This window comes from Passer domesticus, chromosome 29 (genome assembly GCF_036417665.1).
Source record: "Passer domesticus isolate bPasDom1 chromosome 29, bPasDom1.hap1, whole genome shotgun sequence".
Lineage (NCBI taxonomy): Eukaryota > Metazoa > Chordata > Aves > Passeriformes > Passeridae > Passer > Passer domesticus.
This window is the reverse complement of record NC_087502.1, coordinates 4,540,449-4,559,809: the sequence shown is the minus strand read 5'-3', so window position 1 is coordinate 4,559,809 and position 19,361 is coordinate 4,540,449. Positions and strand designations below refer to the sequence as shown.

Here is a 19,361-nt window from a genome sequence, read left to right as displayed (position 1 = left end):
GGCCGTATAGGCGGTGGTGCTACTGCGTGGGCATCAGTGCCTGGAGTTGGGGCGGCATCACTGCCCTTTGCCTCCGCCTGGCCTGAGCCCAGTTCCAACCCCAACCCCGACCCCGGCCCCAGCCCCAGCCCTGGCTCCTCCTGGGGCCCACGGAGGTCACAGGCAGCGCAGCCGCTCCCGTCTCCTCCACTGCGGCTTTCCCAGCCCGAGCTCCGCCGCTCGGCAGTGCGGCCGCCGGCCCCAAGGCTCCCGTGTCCTGTTCCACAGGGCAAACGCCTGGGGATGGCTGGCTTGGGGCAGGTGAGGGGCGCTCGGGGCCGTTGCTGGCTCCAGGCCGAGCGCTGACAGCTGCGTCCTGCCCACAGGGAAGGCGCAGCAGGGCCTGAAGGAGCAGTACCGGCTGGGCTCACTGCTGGGGCGCGGTGTCTTTGGCAGCATCTTTGTGGCCATGTCGCTCTCGGACAGCGCCCCAGTGAACGGTGGGGCCAGCGGCGGGCGGAGGAGGAGGAGGAGGTGGATAGGGCTCAGCAGGCGATCTCAGCCCGCTGCTGCCCTTGGCTTGCAGGTGGCCACCAAAAGGGTGCCACGGAACTGCATCCGGCACTGGGGCCAGCCGGTGAGTGAGCGGGGCCAGCGGCAGAAGCCGGGCCGTGCTGGGTGGGGATGAGCCGAGGCCCGGCAGGGTGGAAGCCGCCAGGACGCCTCGAGGGGGAGCGGGCGTGGGACCAGCTCAGGGCACAGAGCATCCTGGGCTGGGTGAGGGGCTCCCCAGCCCTGGCACAGCATCGGCCCCCACTGATGACATCATGCTCCTCCCACAGCCCGATGGCACCAGCGCACCCCTGGAGATCGTGCTGCTGGACAAGGTGTCCACTAGCTTCCCTGGCATCGTCCAGCTGCTGGAGTGGCTTGAGCTCCCCAAAGACATCTTGATGGTGCTGGAGTGGCCAGAGCGGTCTCAGGACCTGCAGCATTTCATTCGGGCACGGGGGTTCCTGTCCGAGGAGGTGGCGCGGCAGCTGTTCTGCCAGGTGCTGGAGGCCATGCGGCACTGCACCAGCTGCGGGGTCCTGCCCAGGGACATCAAACCAGGGAACATCCTGGTGGACCTGGCCACCGGGCAGGCCAAATTGATTGACTTTGGCTGTGGCACCTATCTGCAAGACACAGCCTACACTCACTTTGCAGGTGAGCCCACGCAGGGGTGTGCTCCTGGTCCCGGCATCTCACAGCCCAACATCTCACAGCCCAAAATGGGTGTGGCAGCAGGAATTCTGCCTTTTGCTGTCCTTCATGGCACTGAGATTTTAGCCAAGTTGCTTTTGAGCAGGGCTGGGTGGGGAGCCAGCTTCCAGCCCTGCTGGCAGCCTTTGCCCACCACTCTGCCCAGGACTGGGGCTGGGACTGGGGCAGCCAGCCTGACAAAAACACCCATGGGTGGGGGTAGCAGAGAGAGGGGACCAGAACCAGTGCCCCAGCCAGTTTGGTGTGCAGGTGAGAACTGCTGTGGTCTGCTCCACTCACCTGGTTTGCTTTGGGTACATAATGTTTTTTGGGGCAATGCAGGCAGGGAGGATGAAGACATGGTTTTTCCCCAGCACTGAGTAGGTTTTTCCTTGTCATGGTTGGGCCTTGCCAGGGCTTCCGCTGCCCTCTTCTGACACCAGTGGCTTCTTTTCCAACCCTAAGTCTGTACACCAGTCCCAGGTGCTGGTCAGAGAGCAGTGGGTCACCCCGTGTGCCACTGGTGCAGCCCCCACACGCCCAGGGATGCTGGGGCCAGGCTCTGGGAGCAGCAGCATTCCCCTGCTGAACTCCATCTGTATTCCATCGGAACATGGTCCTACAGCCCCCCAGAATGGACCCAGTTGGGCTGGTACTATGGCGAGCCAGCTACCATCTGGTCCCTGGGCATCGTGCTGCACCAGATGGTCTGTGGGGAGCACCCATTCAGGAGGGGCCAGAACATCAGCTGGGACCATCAGCTCTCGCTGCCACAACGGCTCTCTCCAGGTGGATCCTCATCTCTGGGCACGGGGGGAATACCAGTGCTGGGAGAGAGCAGCGGGCTGGTGAGCATCCCGCTCTGGCCGCTGCTGAGGAGGTGGCACGTGTCCTGCTCTCCTCCAAAACAGGGAATTGATGGGAAAGTTTAGGCTCAGCTCTGAGCACATCCAGCATGGCCTGGACATGTGAATAGTGGGGCAAAGCCAACAGGAGCCTTCTCCAGCTGATGGGCAGTTTCTGGTTTCTCTGCCCAAAGTGCCAAGATCTGATCAGGCAGTGTTTATCCATGCTGGACTTGGAAAGGCCCTCATTAGAAGAGCTGTTCTGTGATCCTTGGGTGCAGCATATTCATCTGCCCTAGAAGAAGGGAGAGAGTCACAGGCCCACTTTGATCCTGGGCCTGGGTAAGTTAGAGCTCCACACATGCCTTGGCAATGAGAAGCAAAGGAACCCAGACTTTTTTTTCCTGCCTGTGTCACTGTACAGACCTTTTTGTCCTGCCTGTGTCACTGCCCAGGGGTCATTAAATGGGAACACACAGCCCTTGTGCTGGAGCTGAGCTGCTCTGCCCAGCACTGGTGGCTGCCATCCAAGCAGGTTTTGCTTGTCCTGGTTCCCTGACAGCTGGGGCCCTGGGCACAGCCCTGACAGCCTGGTCTCACGCCAGGGAAGGAGAAGGAGCCCCTGGAGAAGCTGCACTGGGTGGGAATGCTGCTGCTGCTGGAGACAGCTAGGATGACATCAAGGATGACAACTCCTTCCTCCACCTGGCCACTGGCCAGCTGAAGATGATGGACTTCAATTGTGGCACCTTCTTCAAAGCCAGGCTCCACAGCAAATTTGCAGATTAGTCCACACCCAGGGAAATGCTCCCAGATTTGGGCATTGCCCAGCCTGGCTGGGAACCAAAGGTTCCCACTTGGCTGGGGTGGATGCAGCTGATCCTTCAGTCGGCTGCCCAGCTGCTTTTGGCAAGGCTGGGGGATGGGCTGGGTACGAAATGGGAGTGGGCTCCTGGCCCTGCCAACAGCCCCCAGCACCCACTGTGGCCTGGGCTGGGGCTGGGGCTGGGGCAGCCAGCCCGACACAAACAAACCCCCATGGTGGGAGCAGAGGTGGGACTCCAGAACCTGTGCTGGGGCTGCTTTGCTGTGCAGTCAAGGAAGGGCTTGGGCTGCCCCACTGCCCTTGTTTGCTTTGGGATCACGGTTATTGAGGGGGGCAGTGCAGGAGAGAAGAGAGAAAGTGTGGGCTTCCCTCACCCATGGCTGGGTTTTTCCCTAGCATGTAGGGGTTGGGCCTTCCTCAAGGCCCTGACAGAGATACAATTTTTGACCTTTTTTCTTGTTTTCCCCTTTTGTCTGTAATCTCTTTTCAATAATTTGTTGTTTGTTTTTCTAGATGAAGCATTCTAGGTGGGGTCCAGTCTGGATTGGGAAGTGCTTGGGAGCAGCTGTGGCGTGGATGGGCCATGCCCTTGGAGAAGGCTGAGGACATCGTTTGGGACCAGCTTTTCTTCCAGCCATGGATGGCGTGAGGTGGGTCCCTGTCTGCTTGGCAGGGTGGGATCAGAGCTTTTGGGAGATGGCAGTGAGCACAGGAGCATCCTGCTCTGGGCAGCTGCTGAGGGCTGGATGTGCCATGGCTGGCTGCAGGCTGGGCACGTGTCCTGCCCTCCTGCTCTGCTCCCCGAGGCAGCAGTGATGGGCATCTCTGGGCACAGCTCTGGGCACAGCTCTGGGCACAGCCAGCATGGCCTGGGCACTGCAGGCATTGGAACAAGGGGACAGGAGCCCTCAGCTGACGGGCAGCTTCTGGTTTCTCTCCTTGCAGCCAGGCTCTGTGGGTGCTGAGGCTGCTCTAGGCTCTGCCAGGGCTCTGCTGGAGCTCAACACCGGGCCAGAATCAGCCAAAGAAGAAATGGTGTCACCTGCGGCACAGACTTGCTTGAGCATTTTGGCAACACAGCTCAAGTTTGCAGAGTGTACATCTCCAAGGGAAAACATGACACCCCCAAAAAATAAACTTGTTCAATAGCTTCAGAAATTAAATCAATCTGGGATGACCCCAAATGACATTTTTCAGCTTGCTCAAGTTGTAGCTCGGCCTTTCTGTGAACAGTTCTCTTCCCCACCTGCCTTTTACTTCCCAACTGCTCCCTCTTTTCCCCCAGTGAGTTCCCAGCCCATGCCAGTCTCCATCACACTGTTGCCTTCCTTGGTGCCCCTCACCACGAGGAAGGCTGAGCCCCAGGCTTAGGGACTCATCCTGTCACTGGCTGAGGAGCAGCAATGTCTCAGAAGTCCAGTGGCATTTTAGTCTCATTCAGAGCCACTCTCCAGCCCTCAGCTCTCCTCACTGCTGAGCTCCCACTCCCTTTTCCTCGTCCTTGCAGCAGGATGAGCTCTGTGAATCCCCTTGAGCCGGCCCACTCTTCCCAGCCCACACACCCACCTCAGTGAGGCTGAAGCTGAAGCTTCTCTGTCTCCTCTGGCACACCAGTCCAGTCCCCTGTGCGGGGAGCCCCAGCCCCAGAGCACAGCACACAGCAGTGCAGTCCGGGCTGGAGCAGCTGCCCTGCAGCCCTGGCTTGGCTGTTTGTGGCAGCTGAATGCTCCCTGTTTCAGCTGTCCCTGCAGGATGGCCCCTGGGCAGAGCCCAGCCGGGCTCCCACTGCAGCCCCTGCAGCTTGGGGCAGACAGTGCTCCCAGAGCTGAGGTTCACGGGGAGCACCCGGAGCTGTGCCTTGCACTCTGCTGCCGTGTGTCACAGCACAGGCTGGCTTGTACTGTGTGACTGTACCAGCCCCTGGTGTGACTGACAGGGCCTTGCCCACTCACATCTCTCCCAAGGCTGCAGCATTTCACTGGCCAGAACCTGAAGGGGCGTAGAGATCAGACCAATGACATTTTCCATACTGGGTTTTTCAAAGGCCCTTTCTAAGAAAGGGCTGGAAAATAAATGCTGTTTGCCACATGGACATTGGGGTGAGTGGTCTCTTTGTCTCCAACCCACCCCCCTGGGCCAACGTTACAGCCACCCAGTCCCTCACACATCTCTCTCGTGCCTTCCCACTGCCTGTCCTGTCAGGGCTCCTGCAGCCCCTCATCCCTTGGTGGACCCGTCCCCACAGGGTCTCCCCCAGCCCGGCCAAGCTGCTCAGCAGCAGCACTGCAGCCCCACAGGAGCTCCAGAGGAGCCCCATCAAGAGGCACCTGGGAGCCCTCAGCAATCCAGCCAGCAACACACGGGCAGGAGGACACGGATGGCGGTTCCTGCCTGGCACAGGGCTTGTGACCATCTCCAGGCACCGGTCTCACAGGAGTCCAGCAGCTCCGGCCCCTGCCCATCCACTCTGTTGGCAGCACAGAGGCTTCAGCAGAACCACCAAAGGCCAAGGGGCTTCTGGCCACTTTCCCTGCAACACTGCACACCTGGGCAGCTTGCTGAGCCCAAGCACCCTTTTCCCCCTCTTCCCCCATGTCCTGCAGACCCTGGGCAGCAAAAGAAAGATCCTGGGAGTCTGTCTATTACAACACATCCTATATTTATATGCTAAAGAAAATAAAAAAGAAGAAAAGAACAATCTTAAAGAAACAGAAAATCCCCACTGCCTCGGGTGGCCCCAGCAGACAGAGCCTCTGTGATCAGCTCTCTGCAGAGCTCCAGCAGCGCAGGCAGCCCAGCCCCGACAGACGAGGCCGTGTCCTCCATGCCCTGCGGAGCTGATCCTGCAGCCTCTGGAAGGCAGAGTATCACTCACTCTGCAGTGCCCGGAGGACATCCAATGTCTGAAGTGCCGCGTCTGACACGGCACTGCTGATGTCCTCTGTCAGGTGTTCAAGGGCTGAAAGAGAGAGGAACAGAGCCATGGTCAGATCCCAGAGCTGAGGGGACCCGAGGAGAGCCCCCTGCCAGGGCCATCCCAGCCCGCTCTAGCCATGGCCAGGAGGGAGCAGGGACCAAGGGGCTCAGCCCGAAGCTGCTGGCCACGAATGCCCCAGGTGGCCCTGAAATCTCTGTGTGCTCTGCCCACGCCGGCCCTCGACCGCACAGGGAGCAGAGCCCTCGGCAGCCGGGGCAGGGCTCGCAGTTGCCCCCGCCAGCCCCCACTGCCAGCCCGCTGCCCTCACTCACCGCTGCAGATGAGCTGGAGCTCTTCCGTCTTCCCCCTCAGGTGCCGCCCGGCCATGCCTGGGAACACAGAGCCTGTCACGGCGCCAGCGGCACAGCTCCCTGCCAGCGGCGCTGCCGGCGCTGCAGCCACACGCCCTGCTGGCCCGGCAGGGCTCAGCCCGGGCCATGCCGCACGCTGCCGCCCGAGGGCACGGCTGCCAGAGGCCGGCAGCAGCGCCCAGCCCAGGGGGGGCTCCGGGGCGCCGGGCCCGGACGGCGCTGCCAGGGCAGCGGGCGGGGCTGGGGCTGAGCTGCGGCGGGCCGGGGAGGGAGTCCGGCCTCGTGGCTCACCCGTGAACCTGATGGCCGCCGCTCGCAGGGACTCCTGTGGGTTCCGCAGGTACGGCAGGGCCCGGCGCAGGTGCTCGGCCGCTCGGCTCCTGTCCTCTGCTAGCTGCAGAGAGCGGCAGCAGGGAAGGCTCGGCGCGGGCTCAGCCCCTGTGGCGGGCGCTCCCTGCGCCCAGCCCCGGCCTCCCCTGCCCGCACAGCCCTGAGGCGCGGCCAGCAGCCGCTGGCGCCGGGCTCTGGAGGGGGCAGAGGGCCGGCTGCTGCCCGGGGAGCCGCGGTGCTGCCCCGGCCCGCAGCCCCGCCGGGCCGGGGCTCCATCGGCCCCCGGCTCGGGCCCACAGGAGCCTGGAGAAGAGCCCGCACGGCCTCGGGGTACAGCAGCGGGCAGGGGCACAGCTGCCGGTGCCGCACACTGAGCACGGCGCTCAGGGGGCTTCTCCAGGCTGAGGCTGGGGCTTCCAGGCCGTCCTTACCAGGCACTCGGTGAACTTCCACAGCTTCTTGTTCTTCAACTGTTTTTCAAGATCCCTCCTCTTCAGGAACTCGGCCACACAAAGCAGCGTTTCCTGAGAAACCTGGAGAGCAGCAGAGACACGGAGATGGCCCCACAGCCCAGGGTGCAGGACCCGCGTCCCTGTGCCAAGGCCTGGAGGAGGCTGCAGCCCGGCAGGCGCCAGGGCAGGAGGCAGCCCAGCCCCCTGCCAGGGGACAGCAGCAGCCCATGAATCCTCACCTGTGCCACAAGCCGATTCTCATCATGGCAGTGGAAGAAGAGTGGCAGCAGGCTCTGGCACAGGGGTGTCTTCAGGGCCTTTTTTTCCTTTTTCTGTGGAAGAGTCACCAATGTTCGGAAGAGGAGTATGGAGAGCACCTGCACCTGGTTATTGTCCTGTATGAAAGGAAGAGAAAAAGACCTCAGCATTGGCTGCACGGGGCTCAGCTTGGCGCCGGCCTGTAAATCCACAGGGCACAAAGTGTCTGGGCAGCACCCAGTGGCCATGGCTGAGGGCAGCGAGCCTTACGTGGTCAAAGAGTGGCAGGAGCGCCTCAACCAGCTGCAGTGTGATGGGGCCGGCTATCAGCGTGTCATTGTCCAAGATAATAAAGCTGAGTAGCATGACCGTCATGCAAACTATCTCTCCATCTGTGTCCTGCAGGAGCTCCACAAGGCTTTCAGTCAGGCTCCACATTTTTTTGGTCTGTTCGGAACACAAGTTGGTGAAATGCCATCCTGCTGTGGCAGGGCCCAGAGGCCAAAGGCCTATCCTGAAGCACTCGGGCAGCTGAAGCGGGAGGCAGGAGAGCTGGGAGCAGCTGCTCCAGCACCCAAAGCCCAGCCAAGCCCAAAGGACTGCATTGCCCAGCTTAGCCCCTGTCTCCTTCTCACCATGGAGGGCTCGTCAGTGAACTCGAGAAGGGCCCTGAGTGCCAGGCGACGCCTCTCCCTGCACTCGCTCCGCAGGTGCCTTGACAAGATTTGCAGGACTCTCTTAGCACCACGTTCACTCAAGTCCAGGAACTTGAGGACCTGAAAGGCACAGGACAGTGACAGGGGAGCCGGCCAGCAGGAGCCAGAACCGCACAGGGCTGGGCCCAGGCAGCAGCACAGGCACGGGCGCCGTCCCAGGCAGCTGCGGCTACGAGAGCGCAGAGAGCTGGGAGGCAGCGCTGGCCATCAGGCTCACCTCCGCAAGGAAGGCCAGGGCGGGCAGCTCCCAGCGTGGCTCCTGTGTGCTGAGCAGCCGGAGCAGGTAGCGAGCGATGCGGGAGCACAAGGAGATGGAGACACAGGACATCTCCCTGGCAGGAGAGAAAGTCACCAAGACTGTGGGCCATGGGGACAAAGCTCTGCCAGGACCGACTCACAGAGGTCTGGTCTTTCCCCAGCATCCTGCAAGGGACCCTGGGCTATTGGGGAGGTGGCTCCTTGTGGGCACCCTCCTCTCCCAGCCTTTTCCAGTCTGCTTGGCTGTCCCTCGGTGACAAGGCCCTCTGGCCCGCGACCATGGGGACTGTGTGGGGCACCCTGGGCACAGAGCACAAATGTCAGAGGCAGCGGGGAGAAGGGGGTCTCACCTGGCCAGCAGAGCCACGGCATAGTGGTGGGTGTCAGCACACAGCAGCGTGTCCCAGCCACACGCTGGTGCTTCCATCGCCACCACCACATCCTCGTGCTGCATTCGGCAGAGCAGGGACTTCAGGGTCCGCACTGCAAACCTGCGTGCAGAGCAAAGCCCCGGTCACGCTGGGAGCACTGGCTTCTGCCCAGGGACGTGGCAGGGACAGGAGGAATGGGATGGAGCACCTGTTGGGGCTGGTGGCAAGGTCATATTGCTCTTGGCACCCCTTCCAAAAGGTATCCACCGCCTCTGGCATATCCAGAGTGGTGAAGAACACTTGGAAGAGCAGATGCACAAAGAGGCGGGGGAAATACACCGTCACCATGTGTGGGACACAGGGAACCTGGAGGATCTTCCACATCACCACAGTGGCCTGCAAAGGACAAAGCCCCCCGAGACAGCGCTCAGTGCCGAGGTGTCCCTGTGGCAGGGCCTGAGCAGGGGAGGGAGAGGCCCAAAGAGGCGCAGGGGGAGCAGGGGCCTGGTGCCCCTGAAGCTGCCCCGAGGCCAGGTTTCATCCCAGCGCCTGAGGCAGGGAGATGCAGTGGGGGAAGGAGGATGGAGAGCTGCTGGAGAGGCGGCTTTAGGGCCAGCAAAGGCCAGTTGCAGAAACTCACAGCCAGGACCAAGACACCCGTTTTGTCCCCATCGGAGGTGCACATGCTGTGCACAGGGCCAGCTCCCCAGCACATCCAGGAGTATCAGCAGCGCAGGCTCCGCAGTCCTGGGCGAGCACATGATGCTCTTCCACATGGTCAGAGCAGCTCTGTGGGGTTAGAGCTCTGTCTCAGGGGGGTCTGGGACACAGCACTGTGGCCTGGGCAGCAGCGGGGACCTGAGCTGGCTGCCAGCTCTGCCCCTGCCCACTGCCACTGGCCAGCAGCTCCCAGCAGCCCAGCCCTGTGCGGACAGGCCCCTGAGGGGCCGTGAGGGAGCATGGCAGCAGGCTCGGGGAATGACGTGCCAGGGCTGGCAAAGGGAGCAGCCAGAGGGCCCTGGAGCTCTCTGTTGCTCAGACAGCTGGGACAGGCTGTACAGGCTGATGGGCTGGGGAGCCCTGAGCGCTCTGGGCAGGCGGGCCCCATACCTGTCACAGGATCGGGCCACACGCAGGAGCGTCACCAGTACGTCAGCGGGCTGTGCTTTGGTGAGATCCAGCAGGGTCCTGTTCAGCCTGTGCTCAGCAAACTGATTGGCCGTGAGCCACTGGTGGATGTACCTGACCACGGCGGGCACTTGGAGAAGGCACGGGGACACTTGGACAGCTGCCAGAGGGAGGAATGTCCCCAGCTTCCCCAGAGAAGTGCTTCCCTTCCCACCACACTGCCATGGCCTCAAAGGCTTCCAGTGACCAGTGGGTGTTGCTTGGGAGGCTGAGCAATTCCTGGCAGGATCAAACCCTGGCCATGGGCTGCTTACTTGCTTTGGATTGCAAAAGCCCTCCTCTACCAGCATATCCAGCAGGGCAGCACTGGTCTTGGTTTTAAAGATGTGCGAGTATGCTCTGAGCCCAGTGCCCACGGTGCTGGTCTCTTCCTCCCGAATTCTCTTGATTAATTTGCAAACCAGCTGTAGGAGAAGGGCAAGAAACCAGGGATGTTCCACAGAATGCTCCAAGTATGGTGACAGCAGGCCCAGCCCAGGTGGGGATGGCTGCAGGTACCTGCGCTGTTCTGTGGAAGAGGCCACGGCTGGATTGCTGCTCTTGTGTGCGCTCCACGGCTGCATCTGGCAAAGAGCGAGCGCAGCCAGAGCTGAGGGGCTGCGGGAGAGGCCGGAGAACACAGCCCAGCCCTGCACTGCCCAGGCAGGGACAGCCCCGGGATGCCCCAGGGGATGGAGCACGACTGCTGCGGGGTGTCTGCCTGGGCCCTCTTCCGTCCTGTCCATAGGCATGGCCCAGGAGATGGGCTGGGATGGGATGGGATGGGATGGGATGGGATGGGATGGGATGGGATGGGATGGGATGGGATGGGATGCAACGGGATGGCATGCCATGGGATGGGATGAGTTGCAGTGGGATGCAGTGGGATGCTATGACACCAAGCTGGCTGCAGGCACCAGCCCTGTAGCCCAGCTCTGCCACTCACCCTCCTGCAGTGGCTTGAACGCCACCACCTCTTCCTTCTGCTGTGCTGGGGCAGCTCCAGGGCCTTCTTCCTCTTCCTCCACCCAGGCCAGCTTGGGCACGCTCAGGGGTCTCTGCTCCATGTCTCTGACTGGATTTGTGGCTGCTTGCAGGAGAGATGCCTCGGAAAAGCTCCGAGTCAGCAAGTCCTGCAGTCGTGCCTGGAAGGCACCTTCAAGAGCGAAGCTTCAGGAGGGCTACAGGACAGCACGTCCTGCACTCTGCTCTGGAGGGCTCCTGCCACAAGGGCAGGAGAGTCCTGTCAAGGATGGTGGTCTGGCCTCGAGGGCACTGGCGGCAGGGATGGGAGATGCCTCCGGGGCACCAAGGCCCACGGTCGGCCCTCGAGGGCACCTGCAGGAGAGAAGCCTCGGGAAGGCCACGGGTCAGCAAGTCCTGTGGTCTGGCCTCGAGGTCAGCTGCAGGAATAACACTTCAGAAAGGCTCCGGGTCAGACACGAACGAGTGTGCTGTGTGGGGCTCCTCACAGCACTGCTCCGTCTCGTCCTGTCCCGTTGCGAGCTCCGAGCACTCTGGAGCGTTCCTGTCACCACCAGCTCCTATGTCACCACGTGTCACAAAAGGCTCTAGGACACCCGTTCCATGGCGTGGTGACCATGGTACGCCATGTCACAAAGGGCCCCTGCACACACTGCCCCTGCCCTGGAGCCACCCCCAGCCCACTCAAAGTGGCCCAGGTTAGGAGGAATCTCTGGCCCCGGGTGTCTGAGACAGCCTGACAGGGTCTTTAGGAACGGCTCAAACCATCAGCAAATGCTGCCCTGCTCTGCAGGCTCAGGGCAGCAGAAGGAGCCCCCAGGGCTGCCGACACAGCCCCCCTTGGGAAGGGCACGGGGCCTTCCACAGAAGCTGGCATGGCCTCCTAGGGACACGTCCTGGCTGGTGGCCATCCTAAACCTGCGGGTGTGACATGGACAAGGAACATGTGGGCCAGGGCACGAACGCTGCCCTGAGCCCTGGGGCCCGGGCAGCGCTGCCATCAGCAGGTGTGGCAGAGTCCCTGCCCAAGCAGACCTGCCACCCCTCAGCCCTGGCAGCGCTGGTGCCCGTCTCCTGCCCCAGAGACCTGTGCCCCTGGGGGGCTTCTGTGCCACAGGGAGCCAAAGCCCACGTGCACTGGGGACTGTGCTCCTTCCTGCAGGGGCTGCTGGCAGGAGCACCTGGAGCAACTGCTGGCAACACTTGGTCTCTGTCAGAAGCTCTTACTCCGTACTGAAATTATTTTCTCATTGAAGTCATTTCTTTCTGCAGGAAAACACCTTAACAGCAAAGGCACAGAAGAATGTGGCATTTAAGAATCCTCAGTTCAGGAAAGCTTCATTTCCCATTGCTCAATTCAAGTAGTTCCAAAAAGTTGCAAACATCCCAAATCAATTGGGATGGCTTGAGAAGGTGAAGAGTTGGAATTTTTCTTCCCATCTCAAAGCAGTGACACACTTGTTTTAACATCATCCACTGAGAGTCACTTTACAGAACATAACACTCCACAGAGGCAAAAAAAGGGCCATTCTTTGGTTTGCAAATGGTTTTTTATGAAGGGATGATTATATCCTCATTCTCCTAAGGAATAAAAGATCTCAAGAAATGAAAGTTCACTCAGTGTTCCCAAAGTAGCCCAACCAAAAAAGTAGATGGCAAAAGGGCTAATCCTCCCCCTGGTACAGATATCTAAGTGGCCAGTAAAGTACAGCTCTGCCCTCTGGTTCCCTGCAGGAGAATCAGGACCATGAACAGGAAAAGTCACAGATATTCTTTCTGCCCTCCGGAACCAAAGCTGTGCCAAACCACAGATGCTGCCTTCAACCTGGCTCAGATTCCAGCCTAGACCTCTCACCTTCCAGACAATGCCTTCTCCAACACCCCCCCAACACCAATCCCCCCAGCCTCCCGCACAGAAGCCCTCAACACCTCGCCAGGACCCCGAGCTGTCCCTGTCCCTCTGCAGAGCTTTCCCACCCTCCAGCAGACGCCCTGGTTCCCTGCACGTGCCGTGGGATGGCCCTCAGGAGGGTCTGCTCCAAGGCCTTCCCTGGTGGCAGCTCAGGCTGCCAGGCCTGTGGTTCCTGGATCACCCTTCCCACCGAGCCTTCCTGTGCACGGCTGTTCCATTGGCACCTTTGCTCAGCTCGGACTTCTCCACTTAACCAGGACTGCTGGTCAAGGATCCAGAGCAGCCTGGCCAGCTCTTTCTCCAGCTCCCTCTTTACTCTCGGGGGAGCTAGAGCATTCCACAGGAAAGCAACTGGTGCCACAAGGAGCCTCAGGCACCTTTGGCAGTGGAACAAGGCCTTGGTTTGACCTAAGTAAGCACAAGCCATTCACATTAGTGAACAAGTGCTTAGCACAGACAGACCTGAGTACTTGCACCAGTTAGAATAAGAAAAACCTGGGGACCTCATTGACAGGAGAGTGACTTGACAAAAAGTTTTAGACATAGTCTGCCAGAAGAACTAAGGGCAAGTACAGAATCAGCCCTGTGCAGGGATGCCATGAGGAAGATTTTGTGCTGCTTTAGGGCATCGAGACCACTCCTGGCCAGCACCTGGACATTAGCTTCAAGGATAGGAATGTGACACAGTGTATTTCTAACCCCCTGCCTATTGAATCACCTCAGCAGTGTAAAGATGGATGGTATTTTTGATACAATTCCTACACCAACCCACTGAAATTTATTCATGGTGGAGAAGCATTTCACTGGGGGCAGACTCCTGCCCTCCCGCCAGGTTAATAAAAGGGCTTTTTGGCAGACAATGCATTTCTCTGCTGATTTCTTTGAGTGAGGGAGACCCCTCAGGACTGCTGTATCCTGAGGGAACACCGTTGGCTTTGACCTGTAGGCACCTGCACAAGCTTAGAATCAGCTGCCTCAGCTTCCAGGACCTCTCTTGGCCAGGATCCTGACATGGATGCAGGATTGCTGCGAGGCACTTCTGGGACACAGCAGGACAGGACCGGCTGTCTCGTGTCCACGTAGCACCCCCTGACACAGCCTGGGTCATCCCAAAACCAGACAAACGCTCACGTGTCAGCAGAGGGGAGCAAGGAGCACTGGGCTCCTCTCAGGGTATCTCAGCTGGCCTTGCTCCACAACACGCTTCCATTTTCACATGAGGGATTTTCCGTGGGGGACCACCAAAGTTACTAAAGTTACCAAAGTTACCCCAGAAAGTTCATTTGGCCAAGGGGTGGGGAAATTCATGGGCTATTGTCATGAAGCAGGTGTGAGCATATAGGGCAAGTTGCTCCTTGGCAGGCCCTGCTCAAAGCAGTGTACCATGGCTGTAAGCACTCCTGCAAACAATCACTTGTGAGCATCCACCTCAACCAGGCCAGAACTCCAGTCAGGGTCTTCAGGGTCTTGGTCTCTGCTCTTGTGACAGTTGTGAGGCAGATGAGGGAAACCTTGGACAATCTCTTGCAGTCATCTCTTCAGAGTGACGAATGAGCTTTGTCATCTGGCATTGTTCATTTTGTGTGCTGGGGAATGCTTTGCCTGTTCAATAAACAGGTTTTTCCCACCTCTCTCTGAGGAAATTCTTTTCCAAACCAGTTGTGGGGAGGGGCCGTGTGAGTTGGCTTTCTGGGGGGGCCCCTATTGGAGGTTTCCTCCCAAATTTGCCCTAAACCAGGACGTTCCTACATTCCCTATGCCACATTCCCGTTCTCATTGCCCCATTCCCTATCTCATTGCCAGTCCTGGACCCGTTCCCATTCCCTATCCTACATTCCCATTCTCATGACCCCATTCCCGGTCCTGTCCCCGGCTCCTTCTGTCTGGGGGAGTGGCTCTCCAGGGTCTGGTCACCCCTGGGCACAGTGCAGCTGATTTTGGGGTGTTGCTACCTGCCCAGCAAGGGCTATGGGGGGTGATGGTGAAGCTGGCGATCGGCCGGTGCCGGCGGGCGGGACACGGGTTTGGGGATCCCCGGGAGAGGCTGGGATGAAAGGCGGGAGCCCCGGCGTGGGGAGAGGGGCGATAGCAGAGCTGGGGGAGCTCCGGCAGGCTGGAGGGGCGGTGGAGCCGGGAGATGAGTGGGGCCCGGGCCCCGAGGCTGAAAGTATTGTCGGGGAGCGGGGGAAGCGCTGAGTGCCTGGGGTGGGGGGATGCTGGAGAAGGGGACCCTGGGACACCTGGGAGCCGCGTTTGAATGAGGGGAGGATGAGCCCTGGGAGCCCCAAAAGCCCCTCAGCATGCCTGAGCAGGGCCCGGGACAGGGGAGGTGCCCAGGACCCACAGGCCCCTCAACAGCTCTGAGAAGAGGGACCCCCATAACCCCAAATTAAGGACCCTGGAAACAGGGAACCCCTGGGAGAGGTTTTTGGCTCCTCCTTGATTTTTGGAGGTATTTCTGGCTACCAGACACCCAGTGACTTCTAGAGATGGACTTGGTTATCAGGACCTTCAAAGGCAATGCACTCACATCTTGTTTTTCTCTCAAATCACCATTTCCCATTCCCAACAATTTTCTGGATAGAGAAGGCTGCGAGGAAGCAAAAGATGCCTCGGGACTCTGAGGCAAGTGAGGAGGAAGTCACTGCCCCTTTCTCCCTCTCTCCTGCTCCATCTCCCAGCCCAGCATGGCCCCTGGCTGCAGGACAACCCTGCTGTCTCAGGGAGATAAAGAACTAGGAAAGACCTCTGGCTCGGACTCGGCAGCTGCTGGGGACACCCGCAGAGCACAGAACCTTTCCCAATTCCAGCCAGAGGATGCACTGACCAATTTCCTGGGAAAAACACATCCACTCTCCTGTGAAATTTTAAAAGTTTAATAAAGGAAGATAGGGGACAAAGACCACAGAGCAAAGATGTTATGGCCAGGAGCATCTTGGCACTCAGCCCAGAGCACCCCTGCTATTTTGGAAACACTCTTTAGATACCATTTCCAATGCATCAGCTTGTTCCATATTCATAAACAATTATGTTTAGTAAACTTCTCTGAAATCTGGTTTACATATTCCAAGAACTGTTTAGCATGGCTCCTCCTCGGGTCCGCCTTTTTAGAGCATGAAGATTCCTTGGCTGTCATTTTAGTCCATTTTTATCACAACCTTCACTATTGCACCTTGGTCCACACTGTCTTCAGACGGTGAGTGCTGATGGTTGGCATATCCGTAGCAGGTGTCCTCATCCTGTGTTCATTGGGTTTTATGCCATCCAAGCAGGCATTTTAACACAAGCATACACTTACATCACTATTTCTAAGTTTTAGTTAACAACAGAAATAAAAGCTATATAACAAAGTTACTTTAACATCACACATATAGAATCCATTTTTTAATATTCGCGAAAAGCCAATATTATAATATGTATCTCTACCATTCCTCAGCGGTGGCTCCGCAGTTCCCGGGCAGAGCCCAGCGCCCAGCGCTCCCCACTTCCACCCCACCTGCGCCGCCCGCTCGCATCCAGCGAGCCCCGGGAGCGGAATTTTGGCTCGGGGGGAAGGGGACGGCACGGACGGATCTGCACTGGGGGCCCCGAGCCCCCTGCCCATGGCTGGGGGCTGCTGGGGGTTTCTCCCCCTGCCCCAGAGCCGGTGCTGCTGCGGCCGTGGGGCAGAGCGGGTGCGGAAGGCGGGTCCGGGGCGGGAGCGGAGGAGGAGCGGGAGGAAGGGCAGGGAGAGGGGAAGGGGAGGAGCAGGAAGGCGAGGAGCACGAAGAGGAGCGGCCCGAGGAGGAGCAGCAGTGGCAGGAGCATTGCGGGGCTCCACGGCGAGCCCGCTGAGCCCGCAGCTCGGCTGGCCCCGGCAGCATCGCATTGCCCTGCGTGCCGCGGGTGAGCGCGGAGGGGAAGCTCGCCCCGAGCCGATCGCGGCAGCTCCGGAACGGATTTTTGGGGGGCGAAAGGAGGGAGGTTGGAGGGGTTTGGGTCTCGCGGAATCCGGAGTCGCGTCCCAAATATATTTCGGTTTTGCTGGGAGCGGTATTTTTTCTTCCTATGACGAGGGGACATTTTTGGATGTGGCCGGAGTGCAGAGCTGAGCCGTGAATGGCCCGGGGGGATTTTGCGGGGCCCACGTGGCGCTCGGCCGGTGCCGGCGGGCGGGCCACGGGTTTGGGGATCCCCGGGAGAGGCTGGGATGAAAGGCGGGAGCCCCGGCATGGGGAGAGGGGCGATAGCAGAGCTGGGGGAGCTCCGGCAGGCTGGAGGGGCGGTGGAGCCGGGAGATGAGTGGGGCCCGGGCCCCGAGGCTGAAAGTATTGTCGGGGAGCGGGGGAAGCGCTGAGTGCCTGGGGTGGGGGGATGCTGGAGAAGGGGACCCTGGGACACCTGGGAGCCGCGCTCGAACTGATATAAAATTTCAATAGTCAATCCGGATTTTATTTTTTATGTTTTTTATTTTAAAGCCAGCAGCGCTGGGTGGTCGGGGAGTCACCGCTCCACTCACGGCACACACCACTTACAAGTTCGGTAAAGTATATATACTGTTTTTAAGCCTACAAAGCATTTTCCAATGTGCTCGGTTAGTCCAAATCAGCAAATATCAATAAGCTGGGATACGCAATTTCATAATCTTTCCAGGTGGTCCTTGGCTTCCTGTCCTTCTTGTGGTCATCTGGAGGGAGGCCTTACACTGGTGTCTGCTACCTGATTTTATCACATTGTTGTAGGTAAAAAATTGATGCAGCCAATTTAATAAAAATAAAAACAGAATTTATTCACAACCAATATACAGTCCTGACAGCCAACAATCAAGGAACAGCACCGACCCCGGGATCTGAGCTGGGTGAACACAGAGTCCGAGCTGGCTAGCAGGGAATCCCCACTGTTCACAAAGAGAGCCTGGTAGAGCCGGCTTAAATACAGTTTTTCTAGCCCCAGGCAGGGTCTCTTGTCTTCCATGTAGGACTCTCGTCTTTTTTCAGGTTTTCTCATATTCATGTCGTTTTATTTCTCCGTGCAAAAGTCTAACAAAGCTCGTCCAGGAATCCATGTATTTTTGCTGCCGAGTTCCTGGAATATGTATTTCAGATGTAAGTTTCTGATGGCTCAGGTTATGTAGGTCAGACATCTTCATGGGCCATCATGGCTGGGTGGCTCCTGGTTCATTCTAGAGAGAACACCCATCTCCTTTCTCAGCCAGTCTTTTTCATGTGTTAATTTGGATTCCTTTCCTCTGCTGCCAGCTGTGGTTTCCTCACTCTCTGTAGCAATCCCTTGTCTCTGGCTAGTGTGCCCTCATGACTTGTTTGATTAGAAATCATACTATATCCTATATAACACTCATACCACATCTGACAGAATACTCATAATGTACGAATTATCAATATACACATACACATGTAGTCTCAATCAGCACGAATTGCCAAAATACACCTAACAATCCCTCCCCTTCTTCATAAACACATTAAGTTGTGCTGTTTTTCTAAAAATGTTCATGCGTACATCTTTCTAGCCTTTTAAAAATTTTCCCTTAGAACCCATGTGATTACCTTTAGCTACTTGGTGCTTATGTGAGTTTACTGTTAGGATGGAAATACATGGAGTATACTCTTCTACTTCATGATATTCTTTTCCTTCCCTGCTGATGCAAATTGTTGTAATCACCCTTTTGTTTTTGAAATCTTTGCATTATCGCATTTGAGAAGCTGCTCTGGAGCTAAACTCTCACTTTTCTAGGGCTATTTTTCTGCTGATATGAGCCTTCCACAAATCCAGCAGTTGGATTGTTCCACCCTCTTCTTCTTTATTTCTGACTCCTGTCGTCTTAACTCTTGAGCTACCTGCTTTATTTTGCTCTCTGGATCCACCCCATCTTTATTCTTCAAAAACAAAAAGTCCTCTCATATTGCAGACAAGCCCTGTCATCATGATCTTCAAGAAGGTCAAGAATAACTGGCTCATTCTTGAGGGATAGCCTATTTTCATATTTCAAATTCTTTCTTACCCAGTATGTTTTCTTCTTATCACACACCTTTTCAGGCGATGATGATCATAAGATAGTTTGTTAACTTGGAAATAAGCTACAAACTCCATTATTCCCCCAGTCTACATGGTGTGATTACACGTATCACAAATAGGGATGGGTATCTGTTCAATATTCCTCTTATAAATTTTATGCATGGGTGTTTCTAACTTTTTGCTTTTTGCATATAACATATTATTTTTCCATTCTAGTCACATATACTGAGTAATATTTAAGGTACTGTACCCACTTTTCTTACCTTTGCTGCAGTCTGCTGGGGCTGGGTGTGCTGAAGTCTCTGTCTCTGCTTGTCCTCTCAGGACAATCTGCAAACATTGCCTGCACTCATTACCAGGACTCTGCCTCTCCATGCTGGGCAAATTTTCCAGGTGTGAACCAGCTGTGCTGCACATGGTTAGACTCAGGCCCATCAGGATCCCCATATTTGTATTCTTCTGCTTCTGCTTACGCCCACTGGGTTGCAGCCAGCAGCAAGGTCAGACCATCTCCTCAGCAGCAAGAATATTCTTCTGGGGTCCCATACCTGGACCAAGCCACATACTTTTTTAAAGATGCCCCATCTTGATAGTTGAACTGTATCAGTTCTGCAGGGCACTGTGTTCAATCTCTGGTACTCGATTGTTAGAATTTGAGCTTGCGAATTTACTTTTTCCCTCTGTCCTGTTCTGAAACAAGTGATGTCACTCCAGGGAA

The 19,361-nt window shown here is 57.7% G+C and overlaps 2 protein-coding genes and 1 pseudogene across 2 annotated transcripts in view; 1 reads left to right on the top strand and 2 right to left on the bottom strand.

Moving 5' to 3' along the window:
* The window catches only part of LOC135287357 (zinc finger protein OZF-like), a 184,796-nt pseudogene that overhangs the window by 154,593 nt on the left and 10,842 nt on the right, over window positions 1-19,361 (top strand).
* Window positions 8,184-19,361, bottom strand: part of LOC135287394 (uncharacterized) — a 91,698-nt gene continuing 80,520 nt past the window's right edge. The window contains exon 6 of the mRNA XM_064400749.1: window positions 8,184-8,688. Coding sequence (XP_064256819.1) covers window positions 8,544-8,688 — 145 coding nt within the window. The 3' untranslated portion in view covers window positions 8,184-8,543. The remainder of the gene's footprint in view (window positions 8,689-19,361) is intronic.
* Window positions 9,106-11,217, bottom strand: LOC135287236 (uncharacterized). Its single transcript, XM_064400597.1, has 4 exons — window positions 10,682-11,217; window positions 10,255-10,319; window positions 9,679-10,160; window positions 9,106-9,172 (listed from the first exon to the last, which is right to left on the bottom strand). Exons 1-4 carry the CDS (start codon window positions 10,800-10,802, stop codon window positions 9,106-9,108), a joined length of 735 nt encoding a protein of 244 aa, XP_064256667.1. The 5' UTR covers window positions 10,803-11,217.